The sequence below is a fragment of the Giraffa tippelskirchi genome, chromosome 4 (genome assembly GCF_054371585.1).
Source record: "Giraffa tippelskirchi isolate mGirTip1 chromosome 4, T2T-mGirTip1v1.2.pri, whole genome shotgun sequence".
NCBI lineage: Eukaryota > Metazoa > Chordata > Mammalia > Artiodactyla > Giraffidae > Giraffa > Giraffa tippelskirchi.
In genome coordinates, this window is record NC_137278.1 from 160,284,799 (window position 1) to 160,297,774 (window position 12,976).

The 12,976-nt window shown below is 41.8% G+C and overlaps 1 protein-coding gene across 5 annotated transcripts in view; it reads left to right on the forward strand.

Moving 5' to 3' along the window:
* The first annotated feature begins 7,659 nt into the window (after window positions 1-7,659).
* The window catches only part of TMPO (thymopoietin), a 28,707-nt gene continuing 23,390 nt past the window's right edge, over window positions 7,660-12,976 (forward strand). For all 5 annotated transcript variants that reach the window (XM_081595360.1, XM_081595361.1, XM_081595362.1 and 2 more), the window contains exon 1: window positions 7,660-8,227. In XM_081595360.1, the coding sequence (XP_081451486.1) occupies window positions 7,949-8,227 (279 nt within the window). In that variant the 5' untranslated portion in view covers window positions 7,660-7,948. The remainder of the gene's footprint in view (window positions 8,228-12,976) is intronic.

Consider the following 12,976-nt stretch of genomic DNA (forward strand, 5'->3'; position numbering starts at 1 on the left):
ATACCCCTGGGATCTGATGTCTTCCAACTATAAAAGTTGAGGTTTATATGTATTAGCTTCCTAGGGCTGCCACAGCGAAATACCACAGACTGGGTAGCTTACAGAAATTTATTTTCTGACAGTTCTGAAGGCTAGAAGTCCAAGATCAAAGTGACAGCACAGCTAGGTTCTTCTGAAGCCTGTCCTTGGCTCATAGATGACCACTCTCTTGCTGTGTCTTCACATGGTCTTTCCTATGTATGCATACATCCCTAGTATCTCTCTCTGTGTCCAAGTTTCCTCTTACAGGACACCAATCAGATCGAATTAGGGCCCATTCATGGCTTCATTTTAACTGAATCACCTCTTAAAAGGCCTCACCTCGGAAATACAGCCACATTTTGAAGTACCAAAGGATTAGGGCTTCGATATATGAATGAAATCAGGGAACACAATTCAGCCCATAACGGAAGTAATGGTCTTTTTTCCCCCTGGCAACTTTGCATATGCAGCATAACAAGACACTTAATCTTAGCTGGGACTAAGGATGGTATCTCATTTGTACAAAATCATACTCTTGTGAGCAGACAGAGCAGTTTGTATTACCTTGTAAATCATTTTATTTGGCAGTCCCAGCAAACTAATACAACTTCTTTGGAGAACTACTATTAATAGTTATTCATTATTGCTGGAGAGGAAGAGAGAAGTAAAGCTGTAAAGGTAAACAGGAGTCAGATCACCCAGGACCTTTTGTGTTCTAACTAATTTAGATTTTATTCTGCAGGCAATGCAGAGCTATTATTTAAGAATGTGACAAGGCCAGCTATGGCTTTACAAAGAACGTGAAAAATGGCCTAGAACTGCTGTTGCTGGACCAACATCCTGGAAACAAGTTCAAAATGTAAAATTTCAGGCCCCACTCCAGACTCACAGACTCAGAAAACTCTGTGGGTGGGCCTACCAAAAGTTTTAACCAGGCCTTCCAGGTGATTCTGATGCAAGCTAAAATATGAGAATCACGGGCCTAAAGAGTAAGGCTGGACTGGAGGCCCCACTTACCTCACCGAGTTGTTAAGAGAATCACATATAAAATACACAGGGCTTTCTTGGTGGCTCAGTGGTAAAGAACCTGCCCCTCAATTCAGGAGACGTGGGTTTGATCCCTAATCCAGGAATGTCCTACCTGCAGAGGAGCAATTAAGCCTGCGGCCACAACTACTGAGGCTTTTTGCCATAGAGCCAGGAAACCGCAACTACTGAGCCCACGTGCCACAGATGCTGATGCCCACACACCCCAGAACCCGTGCTCTGCAACAAAAGAAGCCACCACAATGAAAAGCCTGTGCACTGCAACTAGAGAGTAGCCCAAGCAACAACAAAAACCAGCAGAGCCAAAAACAAAAAAAATATTTTAAAAAATAAAAGTAAAATACATAAAAGTGTCTTCGACGTTGTAAAGTTCATTAATATATATCATTGTTTAGTTGCTAAGTCATGTCCGACTCTTTGGCAACCCCTTCATTAATATTTATATCATTATTAATAGTTCTATAACTCTAAAATGGTCACTTCACAGGTTTTAGCTTCTTTTCCAAGGCTGAACAATGGCCCATTTTACTGACTTGATATCACTGTGAAATAACCCAAAATCCAACATGTAATTTAAACTTCTACCATCATTATATAGGAATGATACAAGGAAAGAGGATTTGGAATACACAAATTGATATTTGAATTCTCAAATTCTGATACTTAATGGCTCTGTGATTTTGTTCTATTTCACTAACAACTTTCCAGTCTATCATGTATTCTTACAAGTGGATTTATCCCCTAGTATAGAATGCTCTGAGCATTTGTTTCACCCATTTAATAAGACAGCTTTCGCTTTTGAATTATTTTTAATCAGTTACTTAGGACTGATGTACTCTGGAGGAACTGATAAAATGGAGCCTTTGGAAATGAAAACTAAAAAACAGGTTGTGAATTCTGATAAGACAAGTGATTTCCCAATTTCTCACACTAATGCAAAGTAGTTACGCTTATAAATCATAAGTAGTTATGATTACAAAGTAGAAAAGTAGTTATTAGGAAATCATATGTGTTAACTGTAGAAATAGAGAAAAATATAAGAAAAGTCATCTGTTCCCATCTCCTAGAGGAAACTACTATAAACATTCTGGTCTATACTCATTTAGTCCATTTAAATATACACATATCCATACACATCTCGGTTCTTCATAAAACTGAGATCGTATTTTACTTACAGCTGTGTTGAAAACATTCTCTCATATTCTTAGATAAATGTCATGTAGTATTTCATCATCTGCTCTGTTTGAGGTGACAACCTTAAATTTACAACCAAGTCCTATACAAAACAGGATAATAAAAAATTAAAAAGTCACCTGTATGTTAATAACATTAAGAACTCCAGAAAGGGAAATAAAGCGTTTCCAATTGTTTTAGAAAAAAACAATTTGTAAGAGTTTTCTGACAAAGTTATTGCATCATTTTAAGTCTGTGGCTTCACATAGAAATATCTTTCCATTGTTTCCCAAAGCTTTGGGTATCAGAGCTGTAACATTAAAAAAAAATTTTTTTAAACCTACTACCATAAAAGATAATTTAAAAAAAATTATATTAGATGAATGTAACACAAAATTAAAACTCAAGTCTCTTTTTTAAATTCAAAAATTTCACAGGAGATGACTGAAAGCATCAAGTCCCTGAGGAGAGAAGGCTGAGACCCCGAGTACAACTGGTAGAATTCACTCTGATAGGACACCACTTCAATTTAGACAAGATGCAAGAGAAAATGTGCGCAGACTTGACTGTCTGAAGTTGAGGCATTCCCCACAGATGGTTTCCATGTTCTCAATTATGAGGCAAGGTCACCAGCTGAAAATGGGGACAGGTTGGAGGAAGGGATGTTAATAATTTGAGGAGAGAGGTGAAAGTATGAATGGTTAATCCAGAGAATGTCAAGTGCTCCTGTGAGGTCTGAGGTCATGAGTTAAAACCAGTTGGTGTATGATTTTTTTTCCCAGCAATCTTGGGTGCAAGCAATGATAACGTTTGTTCCAACAAGGTTCAGTCGAAGCAAGTCTCCAAGTTCCTCCAAGCAAGAAAGAGACACTGGAGTGAGAGAGTTGAAAATGTTTGCAAGAGTGATTGTAAGGATTGATTGGGGAATCTAAATCAGTTGAGTTGTAATGAGTAAACGATGGCAGAAACAGGAAAAAGACTTTTTAAGCATGGGGTTAATGAATTGGAGGCCAGCGAGAATATGACAAATGAGCTGAGTAAAAGAGGCTACTTATTGACCATTAGGATACCTGAAATTGAGATTTATAAGGTAAACAGTTATTGATGACAGGGTTAAGAGTCGTACCACTGGAGTGGATGGATGAGATGGAGTAGAGGAACAAGTTGTTGGAGATGAAGAGGTCAAAGACCTAAGAAGCTCAGTGTTGGTGTTACATGGGTCATGTTGAATTCACACAGAATGCAGATCAAACCTAGAGCAAGGAGCAAAGGTCTAATTTCTGAGGGAGAGTGGCCAAGGGGTTGATAAATTATAGCTGTAAAGATGATAAAGGGGCATTTGGCCAGATGATATGAACTTCAAATGTTTTTGAAGGAGGAAAGAGGAGAAATAGTTTGTAACAAGTCGTTAGGATCAAAGGGGCCAAACTCTGTAGCCCAATCTCTAGGCCTTAAGGTACATAGAGTATGAGAAAAATAAATAAATAACCTCCTATTGATAGTACTCTACTTCTGAGCTTTACAGCAGAGTTAAAAGCAAAATTACCTTAGTCACTAAAAACAGTAGTGCTGGGGGTATACCTGGATGCATCTAGGCTAATTCCAAGTCTGAATTTGATAACTCATGGCTTTGGGGATGATGTAGAAAGGCAATCTCACTATCTGACACCTTATGACATCAACCACATCTCCTGAGAAATGTAGAATCTGCAAGTAACCTCCTGTTGATAGTACCCAGGGATAAGAAAAGGAGAGATAATTAATGAAAGGGAATAAAAATTATGTTCCACTCAGAGAACATTGATTTCAGGCACCTAGAATGCAGTTCTTTCTGAATTATATCTTTAATGTTGGCCTATAGGGTATAGATGTAGAAGGAAATGGCAACCCACTCCAGTATTCTTGACTGGAGAATTTCACGGCCAGAGGAGCCTGGCAGTCCACAGTCCATGGGGTTGCAAGGAGTCGGACACGACTGAGTGACTAATGCAACATAGGGTAAAGTACTGTGTCTATTTAAAAGAAATTTCAGGTTCGATGCATGAGACGGGGTGCTCAGGGCTGGTGCACTGGGATGACCCTGGGGGATGGGATGGGGAGGGAGATAGGAGGGGGGTTCTGGATGGGGAACACGTGTGCACCTGTCGCTGATTCATGTCAATGTTTGGCAAAAACCACTACAGTATTGTAAAGTAATTAGCCTCCAATTAAAATAAATAAAATTATATTTAAAAAAAAAAAGAACTTTCAGAAGACATACAGATGGCCAATATACACATGAAAAAGTGTTCAGTAATCACTGGGGCTTCTCAGGTGGCATGGTGGTAAAGCATCCTCCTGCCAATGCAGGAGCCGAAAGAGATGCAGGTTCGGTCCCTGAGTCAGGAATATACCTTGGACTAGGAAATGGCAACCCACTCCAGTATTCTTACCTGGAAAATTCCATGGACAGAGGAGCCTGGTGGGCTACACTGCATGGGGTAACAAACGAGTTGGTTGCAACTGAGCACATACACATCACTAATCATTAGAGAAATACAAATCAAAACCACAGTAACACCTCACACCTGTCAAAATGGCTATTATCAAAAAGAAAAGTATTGGTGAGGAGGTGATTAAAGGGAATCCTCGTGCACTATTGATAGGAATGTAAATAGATGCAGCCACCATGGAAACAGTATGCAGGTTCCACAAAAAATTAAAAATAGAACTACCATATGATCTAGCAATTCCACTACCTGAAAATAGTGAAAAGAAAAACTTAAAAAAATGTACCCCTATGCTTATTGCAGCATCATTCACAACACTGAAGATATGTAAGCAAACCAAGTGTCCATCCAGAGATGAATGGATAAAGAAAATGTGACATAAATTGACAGATATAGACATACATTCACACACACACACTCTTTCACAGGAATACCACTTAGCGATAAAAAAGAATGAAATCTTGCCATTTATAGCAACATGGACAGACCTGGGAGGTATTATGCTAAGTGAAATGTTGAGAAAAACAACAAATACCATATAATTTCACTTTTATGTGGGATCTGAAAAACAAAACAGGAATAAACAAAACAGAAACAGACTCTCAGATACAGAGAACTGGTGGTTGCCAGAGGGGAAGGCAATTAAGAGGTACAAACTTCCAGCTATAAGATAAATCATGGGGGATGTAATGTGCACGTAATGTTAGTAGTAAAAAATATTTTACCAACTTTGTGCAGTGATCATTTCATAATGTATAAAAATATAGAATCACTATGTCATACACTTGAAATTAATAATATAGTAATCAAAAAATTAAAATAAGACAACTTTCAGACTCAACAGGTGATTTTTTTTTCTTTTTTGGCTTGTGGTAAAAGGTAGGATTAAATTGCCTGGAAATTTTCTAGTACAAAGGCCCTATGGAAAAAAAGCAGAGTAGCATCCTGATAGCTCTCCCACATGGCTCTGTGATTCCATCATTGTATTTGCATTCAATTTAGGTAGATTTTTATTTTCATGTGTTAGTGATGCCGCCACCTTTGGGAAACCACATCAGGATCCACTAGCTGCTCAGATATTCTCAGACCAAAGGGCAGCTGTCAGAGCCTGGAGACCTTTCTATAATCTACCCTCCTCAGATCGAATCTAGCCCTGGTAACTCTGACCCTTTCAGAGCAGCAAAACCTACCTTTTAAAAACTGTAAGTATAGTCAGGCCAAGAGCCAAACCCTTCAGCTAGTAAGGTAAGGACTTAACAGAATAATATGCTAATTTAAGTAAGGCAGAATAAACCCATTAATTGTGGCCTTGCAAAGATGATTATGCTCAGGACTTTTGCTCTGCACATTTTAAGATAAGACTCTACGGAAAGAAATAACTGAACTGTGGGAGGGCACACTGCAGACTGTGGTCATCCCACACTCACTGACTACGTTTGTGGGATTACCAGTCACTGCAAAATCATGGTCGTTTGCCTGTCAGCTCAGTTCACCCTCTGAAGATAAAACATTAGCTTCTGTACTCAGCGAAGCTGGTGGTAGGGGTTGAGGTAACTTTTACACTGCGACCTAAAAATCTTCGAAACAACTTACTAATTAAAACACAATTTTGAATTTGCATTCCTGATCTTAATATTGCTCAAATATATGTAAATTCCAAAAATTTTTAGAAAATAATTAGTAAAATTGTCTTTAGGTTAGAAATAATGTCTCCATTTCAACAAAATAAAACGGCTTGATTCATAGGAAACATTTTTGGTGAAGGCTCTTTAAATTCACAGGAACTTAACCATGCAGAAATCAGATAAACTTTCTTTTTAGAGGAGCTCATAAAGCATAGTCCGGAGGTCAGAATTTGGGAAATGATTAAGACAACCTAATTCTAAGGTCACATTTCTTTTCTTGAAACATATATAAATTGGTAAGGTATACATGTATTTGTTATCAATGGTATTTGTTTTCAAGAAGACATTTTTATCTTAAATTTCTGAGACTCCACCAGGTTTTTAACTTGGATCCCTAATATGGCTCTGATTAGTGTTTCCGGCCTAATTATAAAATCACTAGGCATCCCCTAAGATTAAAATCTAGAATGCACCTATCTCAGTAATCTTAAATTAAATTGCCTATTAAGGCATTTCTAAATCATTTCATTTCGCTGCATTATTAAGCATTTAGGTTTAAGTTATGGTTTAAGATACTCACGGGTGGAGGGATCCAACCCAGAGACGGCTCTCAACAAAAATGCAATTGAGCCCAAACATCTAAAGGAAATTCTTTAGGAATGCCCCAACCTTCTTTAGGCTAAGAGGCAAGTGCAGTATTTGGCAATACAATTTTGTCACAAGTTCAATGGCAGGTTAAAGTGCCCTGTAGTCGAGGTCTGGCTTTTCCTAAATTTCAGGAACAAAAGAAGCGTTAGCAAGCAGACAGGGATTCAGCTGCACGCTCTCCCTCCTAGTAAATCAAATCGAGGAAGATGAGCGTCCACGAGCACGCCTCGCTTCTTTTCTTTCCCTTCAAGGGGGCTAGCGTTTGGGGAGGAAAGGCTGCGGCTATTCTTCGTTGAACCAGGGTCCCGGGATTGAGACAGGCCCAGCCCCCAGGTCCTCGCAGCAGCCCTGAAATTCGGCCCGTTAGCGGCGACTGACCCCGGAAAGAAAAAACAGCTTCTCCAGCCAGGGGAGAGAGAGGAAACGGCGCACAAAAAGCAGTGCGACTTGTCCCTTACCGCCGTCTAACAAGGGTGGGGAAAAAGGAAACAGAAACGAGCCACACTCAAGAGCTCCCGCCCGAGCGGCTTTTAAACTGCGTTTCCACCACCTCTCGCAGGGCGCCGCGGCTAATGGAACCCGCGCGAGGCGTCCCGCCAATCACCGCCGCCCTTCCTCCGGTCGCGGGCCAATGGCGGCGCGCCTTCTTGGGGCGTGGGCGAAAAGGCTCCTCTCCCCTGGCCGTGGTGTGTGGACTGGGGTTGGTGCGGACTCCTGGCTTGGCCGCACTGGGCCGCACTTGTCCGGCAGGGGCTTTTGTGTCCGCCTTTGGCTTGGCTTTGTGTGCGCAGGTTTCCGCTGGGCTTCGAGGCTCCAGTCCCGGCCGGGAGCCGTGAGGCTCAGAGGCGGGAGCGCAGCCCCCCCCCCCCACCTCCGGGCGAGGAGCGAGCGCGCCGGCGTGAGCGGAGGGTGTGAGGGCTGCGGGGAAGGGGATTCGCCGCCGAGATGCCGGAGTTCCTGGAAGACCCCTCGGTCCTGACGAAAGACAAGTTGAAGAGTGAGTTGGTCGCCAACAATGTGACGCTCCCGGCCGGGGAGCAGCGCAAAGACGTGTATGTGCAGCTTTACCTGCAGCACCTCACGGCGCGCAACCGGCCGCCGCTCGCCACCGGCGCCAACAGCAAGGGGCCCCCGGACTTCTCCAGCGACGAGGAGCGCGAGCCTACCCCGGTCCTCGGCTCCGGGGCCGCCGTCGCGGGCCGCAGCCGCGCCGCCGTCGGCAGGGTAAGGACGCCCGCCCGGGGCCACAAAGGCGGGCGTTGAGCAGTGGGCGCCCCCTCGGGCCTCGGCGGCGGGGCAGGCCCCCCGCCCGCCCAGGGGGCTGGCCTCTGGGTCTGTGGACGCCCGACTCGGCCCCTTGGCCTCGGGCTCTGAGAGAGGAGGGGCCGGAGCGGAGAGCCCCGAAGTTGGGGCCGCGGGGCGCGCGTCTTTGCCGCGGTGTGTCGTGGGGTGTGAAGTTAGCTTTGCTCTCTGGTTGCGCGCAGACAGCTCGGTGTCTCTGCACCCCCGGCCGTCGGGAGCGGGTAGTGAGACCGGGACTTCCCAGCCCTTTTCGAAAAGCCCTGAGGAGGGTTAGCTCGAAACGGCTACAGGTTACGCTCGAGCGTTTTCCCGCTTTATTAACCGAAATGACTAGTGAGTGGGTCTCAGAGCGCTCCCTGGAGGGCAATTTGTGACATGCTGATATCTAACCAAATTTTGAAATAAAGAAATTCCCGCCTTTTTATGTTTCTTTGCATAAGGAGGGCTTTTTGAACTGTTTGTGTTTTTTTTGTTTGGGTGACTCCTTTCTAGCAACAGGCTGTTTTTTGGCGGGGCAGCATTACTCTAAATTCAGGAAACTTTTAAAAATGTATCTTTGAAAGACTATCAGAGACGCTCAAATATTTGAAAATCCTAAGGGTTTGGGAGGGTTGGTTGTTTTTCCTTTTGGTGTATTTGCATGAAGAAAGGAGAGCCTTTGGAATTAGGAGAAATGTTGATTTCATGACATTCTGCTTTGTCGGTGTTGCACTTTTAAATATTTAATCCCGAATTCATATTGGCTCCAGCAAATGCGCATTTTGTTTGAGAATACTTTGGGTTTTGTTCGGTGGGTTTTTATGTGCTGTTTTGTTAGTATTAACAAGCCTGATTGTCACTTCAAATCATAATAGGATATGATTAAAACTGATTGGTGTAAAGGACTGCTGCTGCTGCTGCTAAGTCGCTTCAGTCGTGTCCGACTCTGTGCGACCCCATAGATGGCAGCCCACCAGGCTCCGCCGTTCCTGGGATTCTCCAGACAATACTGGAGTGGGTTGCCATTTCCAGTGCTTTGTAAAACATTAAAAGTGGAGCTTGGAGTTGTTAGTACTGATTAAGGACTTCTTCTTTCAAAGTTATTTTAACTTTAGTTTTAAAAAACTTACCCAGTGTGTTTTCTGGACTACCCATATAGAAATGAAGGAAAGACAGACATATGTAGATTTAATTAAATATTAAGCCTGGGCTTTAGAGAAATTGAAAATTTTATGTCTTAAATCGGTACCTGGCATATGGTAGTGCCAAATAAATATTGGTTTGATAAATAAAAGTTCAGTCGCAACTTATTGTTTCTGATGCCTTGTTTTTGTGGATTTGAAAAAAGCCACTGTATTTCATAAGAAGAAATTTATTTTTGAAATAAAGAATATCCCTTACCTGTTTTTCCCCAGCCCCTCAGAAAACGAAAGTAATGTTTAAACTATTTTAGTAAAAATTTGGTTGAAAAATGAAATATTTTCCTTTTAAATCAGCACTTTTTTTTTTAATCTTATATAGGCTTCTGTGTTGGTCTTCTGTGCAAATGTATCATTCTTGAATCGTGGAAGTATTTGGTTGTATGTGTGTGATAGTATTATTTCTTCTTATTCTGATGATGATTTGTTGTCGACAGAAACAACCATCTCAGTTTTGATGTTTTTTCTCCAACTTTAAAAACGAGTATGTCTCAATCTGACCTGTGTTTGGGGTATCAGAAGACCTGAATGTAAAAATTTTTAATTTCAGTTCAGTTATCCAACATTGTTGAGTTCCTATGATGGTCTCTTAACTACAGGAGTTTGTTTCCTGTAGACCTACCAACCACCATAATTAATTTCTTGGACTAGCTCAGTAAGTTACCCACTTTATCCAAATTAGTCAGCACAATGCAAATAAACAGGCTTCCCGGGTAGCTCAGTGGTAAAGAATCCACCCGCCAGTGCAGGAAACACAGGAGACTAAGATTCTGTCCCTGGGTGGAGAAGATCCCCCTGGAAGAGGAAATGGCAACCCACTCTAATATTCTTGCCTCAGGAATCCCATGGACAGGCTGCCAGGCGGTCTACAGTCCATAGGGTCGAAAAGAGTCAGAAGTGACTGAGCACACACACACGCAAATAAACTGAGCGAAAGAAGTAACTTTTTAAAAGAACCTGTGTCCAGTAACGTGCATTTCAATTACTGTTTCAGTCCTTATAGAGAACAACTGTATCATAGACATAGCTGTAAGTTTTCTCTACCTTGTGCATTTAAAACTCAGAAATGTGTACCCTGGGTTGGACTCAATGGTATCAACAACTTGAGAAGGTTAATAGTGATAGTTGGTTAGCAACATCATTTTCTGTTTTAAAGCACATTAAGTAAAAAATGAGTTCTATTTTAGCTAAGGAGTCTGATAGATTTTTTTATTAGGCATAGGAAAAACATACATTGAATTTATAAGAATACTGTATGCTATTTATAATTGGTATATAAAATTATTCACCTTTTTATACAATATTATTCCTCTTGTATATACAGTGTTTACGTTCCAGTCATTGTTAGCCCTATGTGTAATAACAATATAGCGTCAGGTGTTGGGTTTTGTTTTTTAATTTTTGGCCCCACCCCACAGCATGTGAGACCTGAGTTCCCCAACCAGGGATCCAACTGGTACCCCCTGAATTGGAAAGCAGAGTCTTAACACCTTGACCCACTTGCGGAAGTCCTTAGAGTCACATTTCTTAAAAGAATATTTATAACCAAGGAGAAGGCCAAATTTAATGGTGAATTTTTTAACATTTTAAAACAAACATTAATGTGGATTTGGCCAAGGACATAGTGTATACCTTCAATTTAAATATGGGTTTATGAGAAATATGTTTAATTAAAGAAGTTGTTTCATTTCAGCCACTGCCATGAGCAGGTTCACTTGGTGTGATAGGACAGAATGTTTACAGGTTCAAAATTTGGTTTTTAGTTTTCTTTTTTCTAAGCTTTCTGTGTCATGCATTTTGATGATAACCAGTATTTTCCGGTGATGGAATTACCCATGTTGTCGACAAAAATAAACATTTACAGAGTTGATGGTCTGCTTTTCAGTTCTAGGGTGTAAAACATTGTAGCTATTTGGGATCCAGGAGAGCGTGGCATTTTTGAATGGTCTAATCTGGTGAATTATGAATTCTTAACAAATACTTAATGACATGGAGCAGAACAGTGAGGAGTATGTTATATGGTAAATGTTAAATCATAAATGGACCACTTACAGTGAGGTGTTAAGGGTACAGGCTTCTGATTCAGAATTACAGATTCAAATCCCAGGTCTGCCCTTATTCAGATGATCTCAAACAAAGAACAGTGCCTATTAGATGCTCAATATTCAACTGAAATAGGAATAATCTAATAACTATTTAGATTGAGGATTACATGAGGTTGCATTTGTGAAGGTGTGTAGTGCTCAGCAACTACAGCACATAATAGCTATTACAACATGGGATTTCTGAATTTTGTTGCCTTTATTTAATGCCAGAGCAATACAGTTTTACCATAATACATTCAGAATTGGATGAGGTTAAGTTTGTGAAAGTGATGTATACAAAGTCTGCTCAGGTGTTACCATATAACTTATGCAGATTGCTTGAGTTAGCTGAGCAGCTTTGGGCTTCAGTTTCCTCTCTTGTAAAGTGGAGATATCTATCACATAGGATATTTAGGATTCAGTAAGTTGGGCTTCCCTTGTGGTTCAGCTGGTAAAGAATCCACCTGCAATGCAGGAGACCTAGGTTCGATCCCTGGGTTGGGAAGATCCCCTGGAGAAGGGAAAAGCTACCCATTCCAGCATTCTGGCCTGGAGAATTCCATGAACTACTAGAGAGTCCCTGGGGTTGCAACGAGTCGGATCAACTGAGTGACTTTCACTTTCTTTCAAGTTAATAAGGAAAGCACTTAGAACACAATTTGGTATATAAATGCTCAGTAGAATCTGTTTTATAGTAATAATGTTATATTAATACTTCCCTGGTGGCTCAGACGGTAAAGCGTCTGCCTACAATGCGGGAGACCCAGGTTTGATCCCTGGGTCAGGAAGATCCTCTGGAGAAGGAAATGGCAACCCACTCCAGTACTCTTGCCAGGAAAATCCCATGAACAGAGGAGCATAGTAGGCTACAGTCCATGGGGTCGCAAAGGGTTGGACATGACTGAGTGACTTCACTTTCACTTTTCAGCATCTTTGCTGGTAATGGTAGAGATTTAAATGAGTGGCTCATTAGGTGATATCAAAAACTTTTGGATTTTAAAGTTGAAAAAAACATTAGAGATCATCTGATAGTTGGGAAGAAACTAGAGAGTGGTGCCTGGCACCTAATTGGTACTTGGTATTTTTGACAACCCAGGGGACTCGACCATCAGGCCAGCGTGGGAAACTCTGATCCCAGATCTCATCTCTGGGTTCTGGGTACTCTGTTCCTTTCCCTTTTGTGCTTCCTGAACTGGTAGTAAACTGTTGGTTTAAAGGGCCAGCCTGACCTCAGCAAAGCTCCAGGGAATCCTGAAAGGATTTGCTACCCACCCTGAAGCCAGCATCTTGAGGGGGCATACAGCCCCTCTGAGGCCCATGTAGGGCGGTGTAAAGGCCTTGAGAGCCCCAGGGACAGGTGTCCTCAGGACACGGGTTGAGGCTGTGAGTTCAGATGCCCAACCCTGCAC